The sequence below is a fragment of the Aythya fuligula genome, chromosome 14 (assembly GCF_009819795.1).
Source record: "Aythya fuligula isolate bAytFul2 chromosome 14, bAytFul2.pri, whole genome shotgun sequence".
NCBI classification, from domain to species: Eukaryota; Metazoa; Chordata; class Aves; order Anseriformes; family Anatidae; genus Aythya; species Aythya fuligula.
The window spans coordinates 8,064,475-8,089,592 of NC_045572.1; the positions used below are offsets into that span (position 1 = coordinate 8,064,475).

The following is a 25,118-nucleotide window of genomic DNA, read 5'->3' on the forward strand; positions in this document are numbered from 1 at the left end:
CCAAAGTGAGTCTAAAACAATAAGACCACAAAAGAAAACCAGAGGGCAGTTAGCGGACAGGTCCGCTGTGACCAAAATGCCAACAGACCTCCTCAGAAGGTAGGACCATCCTACTTTTGTATTTACATTCAGAAAATCTGCATTAAAAATCTTGATTAACAGCAAGCAAACATCTGGGTGAATTTTTGCATCCATATTGACCTTGGAATAACGTAATGCAATAAGCACTCAGTGAAGGATGACTAGTGCAGCTGATGGCCTGGGGAAAACCCTCTGTAAAGGTTTGGAGTGTACTTGTGGTGACATTTTTGAATGTAAACTAAACAGTTACATACCCTGCATACATGAACGAGCTGTGTTTTCCTGTAAAACCTGTAACAGATGGAAAACCACAGGATAACCAGATAACTATAGCCTAGGGCCCATTATATCTGATTTCTGAATCTATTTTTGCACATAGGCCTTCTGCAATACCAATACAGATTCTGCTAGACATCATTAGTGCATGGATATGTTGTAGATGTGAATACAAATTCTGAAGTTGCTCTTCAGTCCTTTATCCAGGTAAATATGACATTTAAACCAAAGGGAAAGTTTTGCAGTGAAAATAAATATGTTACAATATAAAAAGCGAGAATATTTTATTGCCTGCATTGCAAAGATATAGGTAATATTTTTTCTAACTCAATCTAGACTCTTATTGACTGCTGTAAATTCATCAGGCAGTGGCTAAGAAAATTATAATTTTATGTACTAGTCAATGAAAACAGCTAGGAAATGAATGGGAAATTCAACTTGTAACTGCTCAGCAACGGTGATTCATGACCAAGGAGTGAACTAGCATGGAGGGCAAGAAGGCCTGATTGCAGAAAGGGTTAAACTGTCTGGGAGCAGGAATGCCAGGGACAGAATGACTTTGTGTAAGGGAATGAAGTTTCCCTAGGTGATAAGAAGGTGATAGTTGCTGTATAATCTTGTAGCAATGGGCTAAAGTGTCCCATGCCTACACTTACATGATGAATGCTGGGGCAAGTGTATATAAGGAATCAGCTCATGATGCATCTCTGCAGACTCCTTGTAGAACTGCTTGTGGTGGTAGGACTCTGTTCAATGCATTGTTCGTTACATTTTATTTTTATATTTAAGCACCAATGTGAGTTCAATTTGCCTCAGTGGGTAAAAGAAGAATTTGAAAAACAAACAAACAAACAAACAAAATCATTCAATTTAACTGCAGAAAATAAGAAGAGGCATTCAAACAGACTTGGGTTTGTAAAAATAATGCGGCAAAATTGATAAGATCCTAACCCAGTTTTGCTATTCTTTTGAAATGGAGGACACATCAATCAGCTCTAGACCCAATCATGGGTATTTTGAATCTGAATTCAAACATCAGAAGTGAAACCTTTGGTCACACAAACCAATAACCTCCACAGGTAGGGTGAGAGCTGGGATCAAAGACTCTCATCACCAGAGGTCATATAAGGCAGTAAAGACTTTTTTTTTTTTTTTTTGACTTAATTACTCCACTGTATTTAGAATCCAAAAAGTAATTTACATGAACTTCACTCTGAGACACAAAACAATAGAAGAAACAAGACTAAGAAGTCTATTTCATTTAGCATTAATTCCCCACACATATTTTGGACTTTTACACTTACCGGGAGTAGCACTGGAGACTGTTGGCCACTGCTGGTCAGGCCCTCCTGGCCCTCCACGTAAGATTCCTGCCTCCTCCATATGCACAGCACTGAATAAGTATATAGCATGGTTAGATTAAACAGTACACCTCTGGCTTTATAACATTCCCCTTCCCTGCTACTCTTCAAAGGTCCTAACTTTTTGTCACTGTGCAAGTGCTGCTGTAGTACTGCATCACACTAACAAATTCTACTGGAGCACTGGAGAACTAGCTATTCTGACTTGCTACAAATAATCAAAAAACACAGTTGTGGCATAATTAAAAAAAAAAAACATACCTCCAGGACACTTTGCTTTCAATGGTTGGAAGTTGCTAACAAGGAAGTTGCACCTTCTTTGCTGTTATAATGTATTAACATTAAAGCAAACAATAAAAAGTTTCTTGAATTAGTTCTGAGCTTCTCTAAGTACACTACTCTTGTGAACAATTCAGAAGGAATTGTGAACAACTGTGAACAATTCAGAAGGAAACTGCATCACATTAAATTTTATCATGTTATATGGTGAGCACTTGGCTTTGAAAGCATCAGTGCTCCATATTAGCCAGCACCTTATATGGAAGGAAATGAAAAATCTCCTACATTTAATGCAAAACTAGGCCCTTATCTGTGTATGATTTTTAGAAAAACTCAATTCTGTAACTGTGAACCTGTCTCTGCTCATCTGCCTCTCAGCTCCGTTCTACACTTCCAACTGACCTTGATGGGCAATTTCAACTAAATGGGACAAATGCCAAAGGTCATATGGTTACCAAATTTCTACATGTTTTATAAAAAAATGAGCATTTAATGAAAATCATCAGTTGGGTAGGTCGCACAGGCTTGGATACTGAGAAGGATGGGGCTGCTGATGTGAGAGAACAGAGCAACACACACAGTTTCTTAGAAAGGCTTAATTAGCTCCCCTGCATGTGGGACAAATTGCTTTGTATGAGCTCTGACTCTTCATTTATCATGCAAGTAACTTCAGGAAAAATCTTGAACTTGGTATAAAAAGGAATGTGCATCCACAGGGTCAGATTGGGAATATGCAAGAGGACACCTGGATCCATGGACCAGTAAATGAGATTCCTAGGTAGGTGAGAAAAATCCTGTTTCAGGATCCTTCTTCCCAGACTGTTCATTCCTTTTTCAGAAAGTAGTTGGAGACCCCAAAAAAACACCACTAGATAAACAGCAAGAACACAGCCACCTGACTGCCCTCATCAACGTAAAGCACAGTCTCAGGGATGGCCAGTCAGAACCTGAGTTTTGGACTTCTCCCTTAAGACTACAAAACTATGGATAATAGATAGAAGGCGATGGCCACAGCCGTACTGCATCCATCAACGGCTTTCGAAAAAGTATAAATTCCTGCACTTGCAGTATCACTAGGAATTATTACAGCCCTATATTTGCATCTCAGTCTGTAAGGTAGCATGTCAGATTACACCTTAATATAAGACCAGTTTGTTAATCAGTTCATGGAATAGAAGCAAATATATTTTAACTAGGCTCTACAAAAAGAAGGCTTTGTTATAATTCTTTCCAGATGTACTGAGTAGCAAATTATAGCAGAGACTGCTCACCAGAGAAATTTCAGTCAAAAGAAATTTGGACCCAGCCTCACTTTGCCTTATCTGAAAATCTGTTTCTTATCTTTAAAATGTCCTTTAAACTATGGTAATAACCTTGTGGGTACCATGTGGGTAATAAATGGGCTGTAGGAGCTGAATACTTCTATGGTAATGAGAGACAGCAAGATGGAAAATGCATCAATGCTGCAGACAGTCTATTGAAGCATATCAACATTAATGATAACAGGGAGCTTTAAAGTAAACAAGAAGTGTAGAATCACAATTAAATAATTCAATAATTGGAGCAATTATGGCTTGACAGTCAACATAAAAAAGGAAGGAGGCAAACACAACAAAAGCACAGCTCTGTAGTAGTACAGTAATAGCAGAATATGTAGTCAGATCATATTTGTAACACTTGGAGATTGAAAGTGACAGCAGCAGAACCTTCTTTCCATCTCAGCATACAGATATCATCAGTCTAGCACATCAGAGAATCCAGACAGCTTTGTCCTTCTCACAGAGGCCAAAGACAGAATTCCCATTTGCCCAGAAGCACACTACATACCTTTGCATTCCTGCCCTTAGGGATGCAGAGTAGCGCCAGTCAGGATTGGGGTGTTTTGGCTGTAGAAACAGAAACCCAAAAAAACATTATTAGTGTGTGTTGAGTATGCTGAAAAACATGTATATCTGGCTAATTTTGTGTTTGTTGTCAAAGAATCTGAATGGAACTACTCGCTTTTCGTGAATATTCATAACTGGCAAATTCTTCAAACAATTTTTTCAAACAAATTCTTCAAACAAATTCTTCTACAAATCTAAACTTTCAAATGGACACACAGAGATCATCTCTGTAACAAAACAACATTTGGATGCCAAGGCCTTTGGCTAGAGATGGTCTTTGTGGAAACACATTTAATGCTGGAAACTGGTGGAAAGTTATTTTGCATATTCATAAACATTCTGAGCATAGGAAAAAAAAAAAAAAAAAAAGGATGATAAAACCATAATACACATTCTACTTGATGAGTCAAGGAAACCCAGCTGCTGCACTGGATAGTATCTGTCTGAGGACATACAAAATGCAGCCCCCTGTGAAGGAGATGTGGGCTCCTGTTTGCCATGAAGCTTCTGCTGGCATTTAGCATACTGCAGAGGACTGCACTAGATTGTATCAAATTTGCAGACTGCAGCAAGTCTTTTATTAAAGGCAGACATTTTCTTTTATATCAAGAACAACTACATTCTCCATATTCATCAGAGGGCATAGGGGAAGGAAGGGGAGAATAAACAGCAATACCCTTTGACCAACAAACCTCAGCATATGCTAACATGCTGTAGAATGGCTTGCTAAATAAAGAGATAGCTAAGAAATCCTCTGCTAATCAGAATGTGTTCCAGAAAAATCTCTTTTTTGTTGTCAGGGGACCATCACAAGAATTCTCAATTATGGCCTACAATTGCAAACTGATGTCCTTTGAAATTACGCACTTCTATACAGCACTAAGCACATAACAAGGCTATTTCTCAGGCTTCTCAAGACATTATTCTGTATGTGATATTACAGACAGTGCTTAACTTCAGGCACTTGAATCCAAGGAGAAAACTTTTGTCCAGAAATATAATGGACTAGACCTCATTCCTGTGTGTCTCATACAGTGCCAAAACACACAAATAATAAATGATAGTAATGGTTTAATTCTGTTCGAGCTATTGGAGGCAGATCAGAAATGAATTTGGCCCCATTACTTGAAACAGAAAAGGAAAGTGTTGAATGCTCTGAATTATTTACAGCCAGCTCTGTATTTCCTCTTGAGGTTTGGGGCATGCTTTTCCCTGGATCAATAGTTTTTATTCAAATAAAAATGGAGCAATTACAACTTCCACCATCGCTCCATCACCACACTTCCCGAGTCCAGCTTCACCCAAGAGTGAGATGCTCTTCAATGATGTGCATCCTTAGTATTCTTTATGGTCTGAATTACACAAAAGGGAGGAGACTGCTATTTGCAACCACACATTAAACATCTGCACTAGCAATTTCCTTCCCATTTAGCCCCCAGTTCTCTGGCACACTCAGGTTTTGCTGAGTTGAGCAGAAAGCAGCTTGACAAGGAACCCATTATGTATGGTTCCAGTATTTTCTTATTCATTCCATTTTGGCCCCAGTCCCAGGGATGGCAAGGCAATTATAAAGTCAACCATATAGGACTACACAGTGAAAGAAGACAGAAAACAATACACACTAATCAGACCCTTTCCTGAGTTTGTCTTTCTTAATGTATGAAGGGTGCTGACACCAGAAGATTTGTCTTTTCCTCTGAGGGGGATTTTCTTACAGAAGGGGAACTGTTAGACTGGGAGGGAGGATGGAAGTCCCCATCCTCTTGTTTGCAATAGGACAGGTGCAGGTTATAAATTTGCACAAGCTTATAGGCAGCATGAAGAGGAAAAGTCTTACCACAGTCTTAGGCAAAACACAGATGAACTGACATGAGAAAGAGCTGGAAAAGTCTGACATGAATCGGGTAAGAGTAGAAAAGAGAAAAACATCCACTCTCACTGTACATAGTTTTTTGTTTTCTAGCCAAGTGCTGGAAAGCTCTCAGCTGAAAACAAACAAACAAAAAGCAACAACAACAACAACAAAAGGAAAAATCTATGTTCTGTTGCAGTAGAAACTTTCAGGTATTAGATCATAAATAGGTGATGATGGTAGGAGAATCTCAAAAGTTAGAAATTCTCATTCCACATGGTATCAACCAATACTCATCATGTCAGTATAACAGAAGTATCAGAAACTATGAGACTGTGGTATTTTCTAGGGTTATTATCCAGAAGCTGTGGCAATCAGTTCTCTATTTGCTATTGCTCTTAAGGCAAGGCCGTAGTGCTGGTCCCAGAAGGTCAGAATGAATTTTCTCAGGCACATGTATTCTGGAGATAGGAAGATCTAGTGGGGTTACGCTTTAACCCCAATAGGCAGCTAAACCTCACACAGTCCCTCGCTCACTCCCCCATGCCTGCAGCACAATGGGGGAAGAGATTGGAAGGGCAAAAGTTAGAAAGCTCATGGTCTGAGCCAAAGAGAGATTAATAAACTGGAGAGAGGGAGGGATAATATTAAAAAAAAAAAAAAAAAAAAAAAAAAAAAAGGAAACAGAAGTAAAAAAAAAAAAAAAACAATGAAAATCACTATTTTCATCACAATTCCAAAACATAGCACCATACTAGGATGAAAAGTAACTCTATCCCAACCAAAATCCTGCACAACACATTTGACTTTCAGACACTCTGGGGGGCTGCTTTTTAATTGAAAAGTTCAATGTCTGAGGACTTCCCTACTCTGTAAATTTTTCACAGTAAGAACAGGAGAAGCAGGCAGTTGGACAGCAGTCTGCCTTCGTCTAGGCACAATTTTACCATGTGTGTACTGCATGGCTGGACCTTAGCAAGAGATGCATGTTTGTCTTGCACTTCTGTTATCATAGACAAATGTCCTGCATTTTGCAAAACTGGTGAAATTCCAATTTTGTCAATGTAACTGGCTTTTCTTTTTGTTCTGTTACAGAAAGTAATTCCTTAAGATCATCTGGTTTTAAATGTAAAAGCAAAATATGACCAATAATTTAAGTGGCAGCATAGTAGTTGAGAAGCATACCAGTTCATTAACTTCCCAGTTCAGATGCATTAGTAATGTTCTTACAGAGCCAGCAGGCATTCCCAGTCTGCATGCTTGGATTGGCCTTTATCTCTGGTTCTAAACAGTTCATTTTTACCAGACCACAAACTGAAACCTGTCATACTGAACTGTACTGTTAGCAGTCACTGTGATGTGGCACAATATGGCCAACCTCAAAGTAGAGTAGTGTCTTCAGTACAGTCCCATGAAACAGGAGACTACATTACTAAAGGCTGAATGCTGTCAGTTGGCTCCTCTGCAAAGCCCTGTCAGAGACTTTGCCATGTTATAGGTCAGCAACAGTGGGACAGGGCTCAGCTGGTCAGGAAGCATGAGTACAGAGGAAGTGTAAAGAGAAACACAGAATCTGAAGTGGACCAGATACTTCCCACTTGTAAATCCCCATGCAGTCAGTATGTCACATACTGCTGATGAAGATAATACTGTTCACTTTATGTCTGCAGCTCCCACCTTGTCACAAGACACTCACTGTCACACACAAGTCCATTTTACTAACTTTAATGTATTCTTAGCCTGCCTTCTCCCTTAGAGGTTTTTGGAGGCCATGTGCCACATCTAGTGGTCTTGTTCTTGCCATGCAACAGTTGAGGTGAGAGAAACCACCCAATCCAACACCGTTCCCAGTTTCTCCTATCACTTGCTTTTTTCCAATTTAGTAACAGCACATAACATCATAGTTGTAAGATGAGTCAAAATCTGTTGAGGTGCCTATAGCTGTGCTTGCCACCACACTAGGTGATCACCTCATGCCAATAGTTTGCTTCTTCTGGTTCTTCCAGGCACCAGGGTTACATTCCACCAACCACATAACCACAAGCATTAATGTGATCAATCAACCCTATCTGAAAGTTAGATAAGCAAACTGAAAAACAGCAAAAAAAGTTCATGCAAAATTTCACACAGCTGTTCTTAAATTGCACAGTATGGGTTAATTTAAGCATTTCATGGGCACATAGAGAAGCTTAACTGAGAATAAATTGTTACAAAAATTTTGCCTGGTCATTTTTTTTAGCTAATGAATTAGCACACTAAGAATTTGTCCTGGGACAGAGGGAACTTCTGAAAGATTTTAATGTTGTCCTAATCCCATACTTAGGAAAACCTGTGCAAAGCCTCCCATTGATTTCTGTGGGTGTTAGAACAGGGCCTGCCTGAGGTAGAGAAGTGTGAACCAAACATTTACAAACAGTTACCAGCTGATGAGACTGCTAAAAGCATCCCACTCCATTCCTCTTTCCATGCAAACATACAACTGAATGACATAAGATACATTTATCAAATATATGCTCTTTGAAGGAAAAATAACAAAAGGCTTTTTACAATCTCTGACCACTCATAGCTCTGCTTATTTTCCATTGAGATGATGCTGACAGATGTAAGAAAACACAGATTTCTATTACTGATTCCCTTCAGAATATGCTTAAGATTAATTCAATGTAGAATACAAACTACTTATAGTCTGAACTTGCATTCATCATATATAAAAAAAAACAAACAAATCAGAACGGAAACTGTAAAAGTGCAAAAGTCACGAAGATAGCCCAAAGATTTGCTTCCTGACATTTTTGATTTGCATTTCTAACTCTCAGAAAACTAAGGTGAAAGGAACAGGCAAGTACTTCTCTAAAGTATATGTAATGAGTTTCAAGACAAGGAAAACTCCTCTGTTAAATACTGGATATAAATTTCTGCTGGCACAACAGTAAGCATCCCACTAGGAGTTTGATTTCCCTCAAGCACAGAGCATTGTCACTGCTTAGCAAAATAGGTCCAGACACTGCCCCTAAACAAAAGAACAAACATTTATAGCTACCCTTTACAATGTCAGTAGGGCTGGAGAATTTCTTAAAGGCTTAAGTTCTTGACCTGAGATTGTAAAATACTCCACCATTAATACCTTTAAAGCCTCTGTGAGAAATCTCTTGGAAAGATTGCTCCAGACAATGCCGGGGGTTTACTAGATTTAGACACTTCAAAACACACTTTTATTTAAAAGCAGTATCAAGATGTGTTCAAATGTTGCCTGCTTTTTTTTTTTCCCCCACACGCTTAGCAAGCTGTCTTTGAAGAACAAAATACAGAGGGGATGCCAGAAGCAGAGCAATGTGCTCAAACAACTGTAAAACCCCAATGAATTGCTAGATCTTACCATCACTGATTTACAGCTTTTGTTCTTTCTGAAAAGCATGCACAGAAGACCATGGAAACTTAATTATGGACACTGCACGAATCATCATATTTTGTCGGTCACGTGCCACCACACACACACACACAAAAGGTAAAAGAAAATCTATAATCAGAAGCACTCGCATTTAGTTTTGCCAAGGCCTCAAACTGCCTGCTCATCATTAGGAATGTACTTCTGGGGCAGAAAACTTCAGCTAAAATGAGTGTCAGTCTAATTGTTCATCTCTGCATTGAAAGGAAAAGGTTACTGTGAGACACAAGACATAAGGAGTAAGTTGAACTGCACAGAAGCTGGACTAGATGATCTTTGAAGGTTCTCCTATTCTGTTCTGTTCTGTTCTGTTCTATTCTATTCTTCCATAACAGCAAGACAGGAGAGATGAAAAGAAAAACCACTCAGACATTACTCAGCATCTGCACAGGTGTATAAGGAAAGGAACACAAGACTAAAACGTTGAAATCTTCCCTGAAAATGACAGATCATCACTGCAGCAGTGCCCTGTAGCAAAATCACACCTTCATGCACTCCTTCACATCTGCATACACCCCCTACCAAGAGACAGGAATCCAGGCTATTCATAATCTCACATGATTCCAGCAATGAAGCCACAATACTTTGCCATTTATATTTTTGTCTGCATTACCTGCTTGGTCACCCTGTAGCAGTGATCTAGCTGATGAGAGAGTGATTCTTGTTAACCCCACATTCTGGTCCTTATCACTAGACTCCTTCTAGCAATAACTAAGGTTTTCAGTGCTGCTGTGGTAGCAGATTTCTTCTGTTACTAAACGTACTTGGTTTGAGATATTCTTATAATGGTATAAAAGCAGGGTGAACACAGAAGCAGAGGCTACGTTGCAGAAACGAGCTCTTATTACACTATTACGACATGAGCAGTACAAGTCAGAATAGTCAGGTATCAGTGCAAACAGATACAAAGAATCCCCTACATATCCTTAATACACTTGTTTTTCCACTCTGTTGCATCCATGTAACGACTCAGTGAAGTCATTCACCACTTAGTACAGAGTAATTACAAATATCTTTGAAATTACTGGTAGATATGAAAGGGCTAAGATCTATTTGTGTCAAGTATCACTGAGACTAATACCGAATAACTTCAAAATATTTGTCATCCCACTGTAAAACATTAGTCTCCATGAAACCCTATACATGGTATGCATGCATACAAAACCCATTCAGCTGGTCCTATCCTTATCACTGAACAGTTTATAGAAGATCCATTTCAAAAACCTGTTGAGAGTGAGAGAGCGACTGAGAGAGAGAAGGGAGGGAGGGAAAAAAGGAGAGAGGGAGACATGTTTACATTCTCCAGAAGCAACACACACATCAGAAATTAACTTTGTAAAATGTCACGAGGCAATGATACCTGTCACTGAGCTTCACAAGTAAAGGACAACCTTTAGAGACTAATTAAAGTTCACTTTAACTAAAAGAGAAACACAGTTCTCCAAAGATCTAGTAATATGAAGAATATTATGCTTGAAATGTAGAATATGGTGTTACTAAGCAATGGATGATATCTTCAGTGTATATACTGAAACAAGAGAAAGACATATAATGTTATAGTATGCAATTAGCTAGGAATTAGTAACTGTTACATTCACCAATTTTCTCATGACACTTGGCACTGATACGTCTTCATGGTAGGTATTACCATGGGTCAGTTTAAGAACTGGAGACCTAAGAAAAGTACTTGTGACAAGTAGCATTTGTCAGAATTTCACTTCTGTTTAAATCACACAGAACTACTGTAATAACTGATTCCTTTTCTGGATCATAAGTACACATAGAAAGGCCTTTGCTAGCTTGTTCTCTAAATGTCTTCTGTACTCGAAGTCCAGCCCTTGCCTGATCTGCACTGGTTTTCAAAACTTGCTAATTCATTGCATTGAATGGATTGATTCCCTAAAATGTGATAGGAATCTGTCTGTTAAACTAATTTCCTACCTACTGCTCATGCATCCAAAGTGAAGCCATTTTCAATTACCTTTCTTTTTTTTCAGGAAATCAGATTTAAGGTGTATATATTGCAGAATATTTCACTTTCACGTTCCCTCCTATACCAAATTGATTCTAGATTTTATTATACTCAGAGAGATTTTAAGATACAAAAAACGCTTAGAAAAGGAAAAAAAAATCCTCCAGACCACACCACTGTGATTTACAGAAGAACACTGCTTTAACTTTAAATGGATTAATTTTAAATAGATGATTGCTACTTTTTAAAAGCACTTATATGGAAGACTCTCTAGTCCTTAAGATTTGTTTATCTTTGTGTAACTAAACACCAGTTCCAAAAGAGGCTCACATCTTCATATATGAATAAGTATAAAGAAATAACTTGTATTTTTGCATAAGTCAGGCTCCTTTCTATCCCACCACAATTACACCCCTAGCTTCCCCACATCCAGAAGCATACCATACATTAATGCATTAATCAATCCTATGACTGCCACTATCCTAGGGTAAAAGCAACACACAATAATCACAAAATTTTCCTTTTGTGAACCAGAATTAATGTTTCCAGTGTTTCTCAGTTTAAATCCATTAATTGTACTAAGGAAAGTGCAGGGCATGCAAACTACACACTAACTGCAGACTGGCTGCATGCTAGCATAGAGCAACCGTTAATTCTTCACTGTGGGGAAATATTGAAAAGGTTAATAACACTGCCGGTCAAACCATAGGTGTTAAACAATTTTCAATATCAACCCAGCAGGTTGGAAGTTGTCACATTGCAACATAACAATGGTAACTTGCTGTAATCCTCTATAAAGATATCACTGGATTGTCACTGTCAAGAAAACATAAAATGCAGCACTGGGTAGAACAAATACTACTAAAGAAAGGCTTGCAGCTTTCAGACAACTAAAATCTGCCCACATCAGAAAGCAAAGCATGTTTTTGTAATGATCTAAATCCAACAACTTTGCATAGGTATAAAATCAATGAAGTAGCAAACATCTATAATTGCCATAAAGTAACCTATTGATTTCCAGGCTAATCTTTTTATTTTCTTTTTTCTTTTTTTTTTTTTTCCTGCAATATTAGTCTTAGCATTAAAGATTTAAGACCACATCTGTCATTCCTCAGCATTCAATGACAGCAGGCAATTTTAGATGTGTAATAGAAAAGGGACAGACGCAATATTCTACACAGCATATGCTGCAGAAATTAAGTGAATCTCAAACAGACAAACATACTGAACTTACCAAATGGACCCTGAAAGACCCAGTATTTACCTAGAAACAAAATGCATTGCACACATTAGCATACTTTAGAACCATGTCTTGTAGCTGTGTCAGCAAGACCAAAAGGAGATAAATTCACATAATCTGAGTTTTCCAGTTTGAACCTTTTCTTAAGTAAAAATTCACACTGTGATGACCATTTATCAATATAGCCTCACCTCGTTAGGAGTAATGGAGTCATTTTTAAGTATGATCAGGTTTTGTGCACTCTGCCCACTCTGTCCTGTCAGATGCCTCTCAGTCACCACTGCAGACGGACCCGTTCCTGTTGGGCCACAGGTATTGTAAAACATAAAAGTGTCACTTCCTGATCCTGCAGTTAGGCATGCCTTATAGCAGTAGGTCTTAGTCAGAGACCCATTGCCCCTCACTTCAATGAAATGGGGCTGCACTTTTAAACCGTGCGGCAACCTCGCATCAATGTTGTTGTTGGCCTGCTTGTACAGTTCAGCAGGGCACCGTTCTCTGACCCCACAGAAACCTGTACAGCAGGAGTCCCCATACAAACTGTATCTGTAGCACTTGATAACAGTAAGCCCAATGATTGTGAAAAGGAAAACGAAGGAGATGGCGCACAAAGCAATAATGAGATAAAGAGTGATCTCTGAGTAATTGCTCGGACTTTTAATGTGCCTTCTTGTATCAGGGATGATTTTGGAAACTCTGTCCACCACAGCAACAGTGATAGCTACTGATGAGGACATCGGTGGCTCTCCATTGTCTCTCACCTCCACCGTCAGGTTGTAAGTGGGTATGCTCTCCTCCCTCAGTTTGCGAGTAGTCCTTATCTCCCCAGTATGGAGCTCTACCCTGAACAAATCTGGATCTGAGGTTTGAACCAGGTGGTAGAACAACCAGGCATTTTGTCCTGAGTCCCCATCAATGGCTATAATTTTGGTTACCAAATATCCAGCATTTGCCAAGCGTGGGATCATCTCCAGGGCTGCTGAAGTGTTGGTTGAGGTAGGATACAGAATCTGCGGAGCATGGTCATTCTCGTCTACCACATAGATGTGGACACTGACAGTGCTGCTCAGTGATGGGATCCCAGCATCCTGAGCCTGGACAATCACCTGGAACTCCCTTAATGTCTCATAGTCAAATGATTTGACAGCATACATGTTGCCACTGTCAGATTTAATGGAGACGTAGGAGGTAACAGGTAGCCCTTCAATCTCCCCATCCAGTAGAGAATAGGACACATAGGCATTTTCGGCAACATCCGGGTCAGTGGCTTTGATAGTGCAAAGCAAAACTCCAAGGGGGTTGTTCTCAGGGATGTAAACTGAGTACACAGGTTCCTCAAAGCGTGGAGGATTGTCATTGATGTCAGAGATCTCCACATGGATAACCTTCTGGGAGGAGAGAGGGGGGCTCCCAGAGTCAGTAGCTGTAACTGTGATATTGTAGGCTGCTGCTTTCTCATGGTCCAGCTTGCCCTGGGTCACTAAGGTGTAGGAGTTCTTGAAAGAGTTGAGCATGAAGGGGAGGCCAGGGGGAATACGCAGACTGACCTGCTTGTTCAGCCCTGAGTCCTGGTCCGTGACACTCATCAGGGCCACCACAGTTCCTGACTTTGCATCCTCTGGCACTGGGCTGTACAAGGAGGTCAGGACCACCTCAGGAACATTATCATTGGCATCCACAATGTTGACCAGTACCTTGCAGTGCCCAGCCATAGAGACGGGGCCCTGGTCAGTGGCTTGCACATAGATCTCATAAGAGGATGCCTCTTCATAATCCAGGGTACCATTAACCCGCACCTCCCCTGAATGTGGGTCCACACTAAACAGCTGCCTCACCTTCTGTGGGGTGTAGCTGCCAAAAGAATAGATCACATCCCCATTGGAGCCCTCATCAGGGTCTGAGGCATTGAGTTTGACGACTAGGGTGCCAGGTGGGGAGTTCTCCAGAAGGTTCACGGTGTAGGTGGAGCGGTCAAAGGCAGGGGGGTTGTCATTGGTATCCACAACTCGAACAGAGATCTGGGCTGTACCAGACTTGGGGGGGTCCCCACCATCCACAGCAGTGAGCACCAGCTGCTGCAGGGCACTCTGCTCCCGGTCCAACGGCTGCTGCAGCACCAGCTCCAGCAGCTTGCTGCCACTCTGGAAGCCTTTAAGGTCCAGGGCAAAGTGGCGGCTGGGGCTGAGCTGGTAGCTCTGCACAGAGTTGGTGCCCACATCGGGGTCCTGGGCACTCTCGATGTGGAAGCGGGCCCCAGGCACGGCGGACTCACTGATCTCCAGCCGGTAATCCTGGCGGGGAAAGCGCGGTGCGTTGTCGTTGATGTCCAGCACCTCCACCTCCACGTTGTGCACCTCAATGGGCTGCTCGATCACCAACTCCAGGCTGAGGAAGCAGGTGGGGCTCAGCTCGCAGAGCTCCTCCCGGTCCATGCGCTCCCGCACCAGCAGCACCCCGCGGCCCAGCTCCAGTTCCAGGTACTGGCGGCCGCTGCCCGAGGTGAGCCGCGCTCCCCGCGCCGCCAGCCGCCGCGGATCCACGCCCAGGTCGCTCGCCACATTGCCCACGAAGGCTCCGTGCGGCAACTCCTCCCGCACCGAGTAGCGGAGCGGCCCGCCCGCCGCCCGCCCGGCGCCCAGCCCCAGCAGCAGCAGCAGCAGCAGCAGCGGCGGCGGCGGCGGCGGCGGGGGCGACGGCGGCGGCAGGCCCAGCGCCACCGCCCCGCCGCGGCTCCGCCGAGCAGCCGCCGCCATGGCCGGGGGGTGGGGAGCCGCCGGAGCCCGGAGCCGCCTCGCCCGGCCCTGGCCCGGCCTCACGCCCCGCCGCCCGGCCGCCTCATGCAAGCGGCGAGCAGCAGCCGCCGGCCGCCCCCAGCTCCGCCGCCGACCCCGCCGCCGGCAGCGCCGCTGCCCGGCCCATGCTCGCCGGCTGCCCCAGAGAGCGGCTCCGACCTCTCTCCCTCCGGCGGCTCCAGGGAGGAGGAAGAAGAGGAGGAGGAGGAGGCGGAGGAGGAGGAGGAAGGAGGAGGGACCGGGACTCGCCGGATCCGCTTTCTCTGCTCCAGCTGCCGCGCGGGCGGAGGCGGGGGAGGACGCTAAGCCGCGGCTGGCTCCGGTTCAGCACCTGGGCCGGGAACAGCGCTTCGGCGGCGGCCGGCGGTGGGGCGGGCTCCGGCTCAGCACCAGCGCCGGTAACAGCGCCTCGGCGGCGGCCGGCTCCGCCGCTGCGCGCCTACCCCGGGGCCGGGCGCCGCCGCTCCGCCGCGCCCAGAGCCGCCCCCGCGCCCCGCTTCGGCGGCCGAGGGCGTGAGGCTGGGCCCCGCTCCCCCCGCGGCACCGGCCTCACCCACGTGTTGCCGCCCCTCGGTGCGTCGGGCCCTTCGGTGCCGGTGGCCGCCGCCGGGCCGGGAGGAGAGGGGTGCGGTATCGCCGTGCCGCTCCTCGCCTCCGCCCCGGTTTCGGTGCTGAAGCCTCGGGGGCGCGGGGCGGGCCGCCAGCCGCCGGCACTCCTGGACCTGCTGCTGCAGTGCTAAAATGCATCCGCCTGGGAGGGTTAAATCAGCGCAGGGAGCCGAAAAAAAAACGGGCCTCCAGCCAAGGCTGGTGCCGGCTGTGTGCTGCTGCAGTGGGTTTGACGACCTCCTTCTCGAAGACCTGCCCCTCTGCTCCCGCGGAGATTCATCTTTGCTGCAGCACCGTCTCCCTGCCCAGCCCCTGCGGGCCCCCTTGCCCTGATTCCACCCTCCTTCTGCCCCGCTCCCTCTCGCCCCTGCTGCAGCCCGACAGCAGCTTGGCTGGAAGAATTCTGCAGGTCACACCCAGGAGTTCAGAGCATTTAAGGTGGGCTTCAGTTTTCCATCCAATGCAACAGACAGGCTCAAGGTGATCAAGTGCAGCTGGAAAGAAGGCAGAGAAGCGCAATACGATCTGTGTTCCAGTTACTGTTCTTTCCTCCTCTACACTCATGTTGGAGGACTGACAAAAAACAGGGCCGTGAAATTGAACAAACTCAGCAGGGGGTTGGGGGGTGGTGGCAGCAACGTGCTGTATCTGCAGTAAGTTTTACTGTAATGCCACAAATCCCAGCAAAGACAATAAGCTTAAGCATCCATTCATAGAACACCTAAGTTACTATGCTGATGTATTTGTGGAGACAAACCTCAGGTCATAGTCCTACAGGGGTCTAAATTGTACCTATTACCCAATGCAGAAACTGTTTTTAGGATTTCTCTTCCTGTTTTTCCCTTTCTTACCCCACCAAGTCTTTTGGAATGACTAATGAATCTTTTCTGTATTGGGCTGGTCTATCAAGGCTAATCTATCTGTTGACCCGAATGTTCAGCTAAAACCTTTATCAACGCCCTTTTGTGGGCCTGGACATGCCTCACCATGTAGGGTGACTTTTAAGAGCACAATCTTACTCTGTAAATCCCGAAGGTTTAAACTATGATGTACCCAATGCACAAACCCCAGAGAACAATTGTTCTGACTCAGCACTGCTAAGATCACCAGTCTATCACATTTATCCATGGCCACTATTATCAGAGAGGAACATTAGAAGAAACAACATTAACTGCATGATGACCTATTTATGTTTTGGCTGATGTGTTGATATACTTCTCAGCCCACTTTTGTGGCCCAAATATTTACCCTCATATTTATTCTAACATGCCCAGTAGTCCAGTGTCTTCAAATACAGTGGTGGAATCACCCAACCCTACTTATCTTTTTAAGCAGGACAAATGTTGGTCTGTGCAGAGTGAGAAGGGCAGATGGAGAAGCCAACTGCCTAGAACATCTGGAAATCTGCCCGTTTCATCCAGTAGCCCAAACAGGAGCCAAACACTTAAAAAAATCTGCTTCAAAGTCTTGGCTAATTACCCTTTTTCAAGATCACAGTGTTTATAGATTCAGAACAAAATGCCCTGACAAACTTATGAAAAACAAACAAGAAAAAAAAATAAAAGCCCTAATTTGCTTTTTTTGCCATTTTGAAGTTTAGGAATGGACAGCTATAACGAGGCTAACAGACATGGATTATGTGGCTGTGCATCAAAATTGCTTGCAGTCAACACATAAAACAGAAGCCTGAAGGGACACACCCTCAGTTTTCCAGACAATCAAATACTGGCCTCATCCAGACAGGCCACAGAGTATCTCTTAAGTGTACAGCCATTAAGTCTTCTAAGAAACATTTGTCACACCAATAAAAGAGACCAAAAGCCCCAGCAACACTGGCAACATCACAGGCCCTGCCTAAAGGACTACATTGGTAGAGATACTCCTAAAAATGAACAATGCCCTTGATAAGAGGTAGCAGAAAAACAAAACCCACCTTGTAGGTATTGCCTTTTTGGCAGGTTTATTTTACTTACAGTGTGTGAACCAGATGCCAAGCACACATCTAGGGGATTGTAATACCTGTGAGGAAGCTTCCCTTTCACATTGTTCCTAGACACTGATGATTTACTTTTGGTGCACACTGAGGCTCCTCTCTAGCGCATTCCAGCTGGGTACCTCACCAAGGAACAGCTGATGATTGCTTAAATCCTGCCCCTCACTATTTGCATACTGCATAGGCTCATCTCTTCTAATATCCTGTTCCTCTGTGGACAGCTAGGACCATGCACATCCAAGGATTTGTAAAACAACACAGAATGTAAAACTGAACAAAGATAACACACATAATAGAGCCATTCTAGAAAATAATCCCCAATATCTTCATTCCCTTCAAACATGTATCAAAATATCAAGTTCCTAGATTTTTTTTTCCTCCTAATTATAGAATAAGTCTCATGATCATCTGGCCTTTTTGTAAGTCTTTCAGAAACAGCAGAGTAGGTAGTTTGCTTTCCATTTTACTGTATTTACAGATTTACAGATTAATACTGTAGCTTGGCTCATGCACAGTAGCACTATACAAATGTAACAGCCTTTCTGAAAATTTTAGCTTTATATCATTTATGCTGACTACACCTAATTTTGTACTGATATACTGAAACTTGTGCTGTTCCAATTAAATGTTCCCTGAGTCACTTTAAATATACATAAGATTCTTCAATGGCCAAAATAATTTTAGTTATTTTCATCAGCTTCAATGGTAATGCTGACTGAGTCCTGCAGACCTTGAGTTTTAATTCAGGAAGAGTTTCCATTGAGAAAACACTTCAGGGGTTGGTCTGTAGTAATATTGATTTTTACAGTGAAAAGTAAAAATTGAAACAGAAAAACATACTTTCAGTTTCAACTGAATTGTGGCTTAGAGGCTTTTTTGTTTTCTTTTTCTTGGAGTTTTGTTTTCCACTAATTTCTTGAAACTTCATTTAAGCACCAATTCTGAAACACCTTAAAAACTTGCTTAACAGAAGTGTTTTCTGTGGCTTCAGATCAATTCACAGAAGCAAGAGCATCAGAATCTGTCCCTGCAGCAGAAACAGCTGATAAAAAATCCTAGGCCAAATGTCCATTTGCTGACAAATTCGATAACCCCTGCAGTGACTGATACTACCTGCATGCCATATCTGCATGCACAGGCCTGTTGGACTTCTCTGACATATGAAAATTGTGCCACCATATTTAGCTTGGTTAAATTAAATGGTACGAGTTCTTTAATGAGAGTACAGTGCAGGGTTGTAGCAAAGAATACACTGATTTTATGAAGTTCTTCAGAAGAAAAATAAGTTAAAAGATAGTTATAAGTTATATGATCAGGTAGTAAAACATCTATATATCTATCTGTGTTAGAGATTGTAGCACTATAACTATTTCAGTATAAAAAATCATCACGTTCCTATGCAAGCCTTTCTTGAAATAGTACTACATATAGATATGCCTAAATTGGTATCACTGTAATGCAATGCCACAGAAAAATTTCAGTGCAAATATTTCTCTTGGGAGTGATACAATTATATGCAGATACAGTTCTGTAGGTATTTAGAGCCTTAACGGTTCATCCATTTCAAATCTCACCTGTACCAGGCACATCTTTATATAATACTAACTAGAATCACCTAAATTTGTTTGAGCTGCAATAAATCTGTGTTCTATTTTCTTCAGTGCAGTAGTAGAAAATAGGAAGATGTGACTGTACATGGTGCTAACTGAAGAACTCCAAGGAATTTTGACATCTGAAGACATTTTGCTTCTTTGTAAATAATTTCACCTTCAGTAAAACACATCCCTCAAATATGACATCCAATGACTTAATGTCCTTTCTGAATCTGTGGGAAGTCACAGCTCTGAGGATCAGGCTGTAGATTTTATTATATAGTTTTGTCAGCATGTACATTTTAGCAACAAGGAGATTAATATTATATAAATGCTCTTGGCACACAGAATTGTTGCCTGCAGATGAAACAATATGCAAAATACATGGAGAAAAGTATAGAGAATCCACAAAATTCAACCATTAACAAGCAGGTAAGTTTTGTTATTTTGTAGGGAAAAAAATAGATTTTCTCTGTATATGCCCACTTGTATGTGGTGCCTATGAATTGTCTGCTTTACTTTTAACTAAATCAAGTAATATGGAAAGAAGCAACCATCAGTCGCAGGCCAGATTACATTAACCACAGTTGAAAACAATGCCTATAAACAGTAAGAGAATGACTTAAACTTCCTACAGTTTTTCCAGTGAGGTGCTGGACTGCAGCACCATCTTCTAGCTCAAGGGTACTCCAGAAATCTATGGAATGAATATCCTGCTAATCTGAAGGGACACACACTACTTCTTCAGCCCAACCCCATGTTTCAGTTGGCTCTCTTGGGATTCTTGTACTCTTCTGCACCTCACTAATATCAGTTGTGCACCCCACCCATCCACACCTCATCTGAAGGAGAGTATGTGTAGGGCCTTAAATTGTTTCTGGGGACTCTCCATGCCTCAAGTACTATTTGATCACAAAAATACCACCTAGAGGCGATAAGGCAGCATAAATATGGGAGTGAAAAGGGTTTATATCTTGCAGTGGGTTGATAAACCTCCATCAGTCACAGTTCAGCCACATGAGCTCAGAGATCCTGGAATACAAGTGAGCAGGCTCTGCACTGAGAACAGAGCCACTTGAGCAGCAACCCCTTGAACAAACCCTGCAGCTGAACCAGATCTGGTCTGTGTTCTCTGCATGGGGTTTTCTGAGGACATGGGATTCTCCCTCTTTCTAAAAATACTGCAAAATGCTTCCCCGTGATAATGTAAACTTGTTTCTACACCCAATTTCTTTGCTACCTTGTTCCACTCATATTCTGCACTTGGATTACTTGCTGACAAGTCACCTTTTTACATTCAGTTTGCCTCTCCCCTGTTTGAAAAAGGTACTGTGACGAACTGCTCAGTTGGATTGATTCTGTTCATTCATATGCTTCCATAAATCCATTTTCCATATTGGTACAAATCTAACTATCTCACTACCTTTGCAATAACACCTTTTATTCTTTGCTACATTTTAAAACTTTTTAGAGTCAAAGTCTCTGTTGATGATTCCTAAGCTCTCCTAACTCATCCAAGTTGGACTGATAGCTCAAAAACTGTTGTCTTCTTGTTCTCAGTCTGTCTCTTAAACACATCTTTCTCTTTGGTCTTTCCCTATCTGTCTATTTTCCTTCTTAAATATTTGTTCTCTGTGTTGTGTTTTTTGTTGTTGTTGTTGTTTGTTTTGTTTTGTTGTTTTTTTTTTGTTTGTTTGTTTTTGGTTTGGTCTCTTTCTCCATCTTGTCTCTTTCCAGAAAATATTCTATTCTATTCTATTTTTTTTTTCCCCTCCCATTTTCTACCTCTAGTCCATTCAGTCATTTTCTACTCCATCTTCTGTCAGTCCTCCTACCTCCTTCATTTTTCCTGGCTTATCCACTCTTCTTCTCTCTTTACGTTGATTTATCATATTATTCACCTCAGTGTCCTAGGACATTTATGATATTCCTTCTAGATATATGAGAAATTTACTGTATTCCAAAATGATGCTGATAAGGGATGCTGATATCTCTTTTTTTCCTGATGTCTCTTTTTTTCCCTTCATTTTTGTCTGCAAACCTCAGGTAAAGTAGGAAGCTAAGCATCATACAGTGGCACTGAACCAAAGGAAATAGAGACCTAGTATAAAAATAGAGAGTGAGGATAAAAAGTACAGGGAAGGAGTAATATGAGGAACAGTCAGCCACCTTATTGACTGCTGAGAATGACTGACAGCATTTTCTCCAGAGCCTGTCAATGCCTCTCACTTATTACCAAAGGATTTCTGGTTTGAATGACAAAAAACTACACAAGTGCTGTGTATTCACTCCTATAAAAACATATAGTGAGTTACATCTATTAAATTTGTTTCTGCTCCTTGCTTACTCCTAACTGTCTCTGAGTAGTTAACCATCTAAATCTGAAACATCCTACTTTGGATCTGAAAAGGAGTTGGCAATAATGTTGGTTTGTTTCCCCACTGTTTTAATGATGACCTAAGTTTGTCTTTGACCATGTTAAAAGTATTGACTGTCAATGCTCTAACTATAAACTGTACATCTTGTGCTAGATCAGATTCCGCTTTTTCTGAAAGTCATTGCTTTCTCCTTCATCTGCACTTTTAATTCTTGGCCTATTGCTCACCTAATATCTTTTCCAGGTTTGCTGCATTTTCTAATAGCATCTCCATGAATTTCATTAATCCACAAAAGTATATCAAATCAGAAATTATCTATTCAAGATATAAAAGCATATCTTAAGCTTTACTTTCAATGTTTAATTTATTGAGCCCCATATCTGGGTAATAACACTGACTTCAGATACACAAAACTGCACAAAAAGCCACTGTGAAGATCTCTTCCTTAGCAAAGTTACTCTGCTAACTACTGAGTAGCAGGATTACTACTTGTACAGGATACTAAATTCACATTGTTGGTATTCAAAGATTCTTTCACTGTAACATTTTTCTATTGACTTGCCTAACCCATCAGTAACACATTTTCAGGTTACCTAAAATGTAGCAGACCTTCTGCTAGCTAAATAAGAGAAGGAAAAAAAAAATAAGACAAAAAAAAAAAAAAAAAGACACTCCTCACATCCACTGCTACTCTGCTTCCTGCTGTTTTCCAAAAATATACAACACCAGGTGAAGCATACATTAACCTATTCCACTGGGTTGCTAATACCAAGTACATTTTCTTAGCAAAATAGACCTATGTGTAACTTCAGTCTCAACTTGTCAACTTAAATGTGACTTAAATGGTTTGAGTTTATTCCCTGTACAGGAATGCATTCCAATATGCATTCAACATACTGCCTGCAGACACAAATACTCTAACATGCACGATGTAAAGCTGGATTATCCAATAGTTACAATTAAGCATTGTACACATTTCTCTAAATTTCTTCCAGCCGCTGAGAGTCCTTTCAGCTTCTCTGGCACACACTCCAAAGCTACATGGAGGTTAACACAGCTGCAAGTGTCTGTCCCAAACCACCATATTCTTACACAGCAGCAAGCTACAACTTGCTCCTGAAGCTAAATATGTAAAGCAGAACTGAAGTGGTCAAGAACAGATTTTCTCAATTTAAAATCAGACCCCAAATGCTACTGTACTGAATTCTGCAGAGCTGCCTTAAACATCAGCAGTTTCTCAAATTAATTGAACAAATTATACTTAAGCAGAGTTTAAAAGTGTCTGGAATGACCTTGCTTTTCAAGCCTTCATTCTAGGATTAACTATTTGATTGCTGTTTATTTATTTATTTATTTTTAATGTTGGAAAAAGTCAGTGTCAAATTTACCAGGAAATTAAATCATTAGAGCTATACAATTCAAACTGTAAAAGTGAGGCACATCATCGCCTCTAGCCTTGGCTGTTGCACTCAGACACAGCTCCCATGTCTTCCACAGCCAGAGGATCAGTCACTACCGTGGTACTGTCTCCAAGCTAGAGCACGCAGAACTATTTAGCTAAGAGGTAAGGTCTTTACTCCAGAATGGATGAGCAACAAAAGGAATAACAAAAGCATTTCTCTGAGCTTCCAGAGCTCGCTACAACAAAGGCAGGTTGGGTACAGGTTGTATTTAGTGGCTGCCATGACAGAACACCCAGATATGTTTGTAGGGTGAACCTCTACATGGCTGGTTCCAGCCTTTCACAGCTTCCTCACCATTAGTCATTTTTTTTAGATTTGCAGTTCTCCATGTGGTAAGAAGGAATAAATTTCACTCTGTGATCAAATGATAGAGAAAAAGCTCCATCACAAAAATTTACCCAGCTTTTAGCACAAATAGGAAAGACTTTGCCTGGCAACACGGCCAAGTAACTAATAGTCCTTCACTCTCCTCAGCCTTGTCATTGAGCTTTCAGCTGCAGGTTTTGGCCTACAGTTCTGATACACGTACTAAGGTCCTAAGTATATTGTCAGAAAATAAAAATCCATTAACTATTTCACAGAGCAGCTGAGAGCCATAAAAAAGGCAAGAGCAGATTAGATCACCAGCAACAAAAAACACATTGACTCTGTGAGGACTTTTATGAGACCAGTAATCCAATGTCTGTTGTTCCACAGCTTTCCATATTTCATGTGTCTGCACAGGAGTGGCTGGGCAGAGAAAATAGGGCAGGGAGATATTTTGTTTTGTTTGCTAAGTTCTCAGCAGGCATTTCTGAGCTTAGAAGATTTTACCTCAAATCCTGTTAAAAAGAAAAGCATCTGCCCAAACTGTGTTGTGCTTGGACTATTTTTAATGTATAGCCACATCCATGATGAACAAAATACTATTACTGCAGATGCTGCTGAAATTATCTCACACCAGCACAAGACCAATTGATTTTCTTACTCAGCAGAACCAGAAACAGCATTTGACCCTGACTTACACCTTCTGCCAATGACTTCGATTCACATTTTTGTTTCTCCTTGGGGTCCTAGAACACTGTAAGATCTCACACCTTCTTCCTGAACAGTCATGCAAAAGTTGGTTCTTTTTCCCCTCTTCACTTGTTCCAGGCACTTTATACTGTACCATTACAATCTCAGTCATGATTAACAATAAGGTTACCAAAACTGCACAGAGAATTGGATTCTAACTGTGCACTTAGAAGTAGTACCTGATAATGTGCCAAAAGATCATCTGCCAATAATTCTGTGCATAAAAACAGCAAAAATTTTGCTTTATCATTTCTTATGAAGACTGTATCAATAGTTTGAGTTCATTACCTGTAACTAATGTGAGGTTTTCCTTTCTGTAATTCATGTGATTTTACCTCTCATCATTTATTATCTTTTCTGTTAAATGCAGAAAATTGACTAAAAAATGAATGATTAATATGACTGAGGTATGAATACAAAAAATGTGTGCACTTGTGAAAGCACACAAAATACAAAAAGAAGGACTGATAGGGAAAGTATACATTAATTGCTACAGAGTACCCCATATGGAGATTTCATTTGAATGAATTAAGACAAACAAAATGACCCAAGATAAGGTCTCAAGAAGACTGAGAAGAGAACTGGAACCTTAAAATACACAGATGACAGAGAACTGTGAAATTCAAGAAATTCTGATCCTAGTCACCTGTGACCAGCAGGTACATGAGCTGATCCCAGTAAGTACAAGGTTATGAGAGTGTGAGTGAATAAAATCTGTAAGAGAATGAGTAAGAGTGGGAAATTTCAAAGATTTTGCAGGATTTTAGCACTTTTCCTTCTTTGAGATCTTGCATTCAGTTCTCTTATATTAATTTCTTACACATAAATTCTAGATTCTTCTCT

The 25,118-nt window shown here is 41.5% G+C and overlaps 1 protein-coding gene across 2 annotated transcripts in view; it reads right to left on the reverse strand.

The window, feature by feature from the left end:
- LOC116494859 (protocadherin alpha-2-like) overlaps positions 1-25,118 on the reverse strand; it is a 180,544-nt gene that overhangs the window by 35,745 nt on the left and 119,681 nt on the right. For both annotated transcript variants that reach the window (XM_032196969.1, XM_032196968.1), the window contains exons 2-3: positions 3,825-3,883; positions 1,662-1,750 (exon numbers count right to left, since the gene is read on the reverse strand). In XM_032196969.1, coding sequence (XP_032052860.1) covers positions 1,662-1,750; positions 3,825-3,883 — 148 coding nt within the window. The remainder of the gene's footprint in view (positions 1-1,661; positions 1,751-3,824; positions 3,884-25,118) is intronic.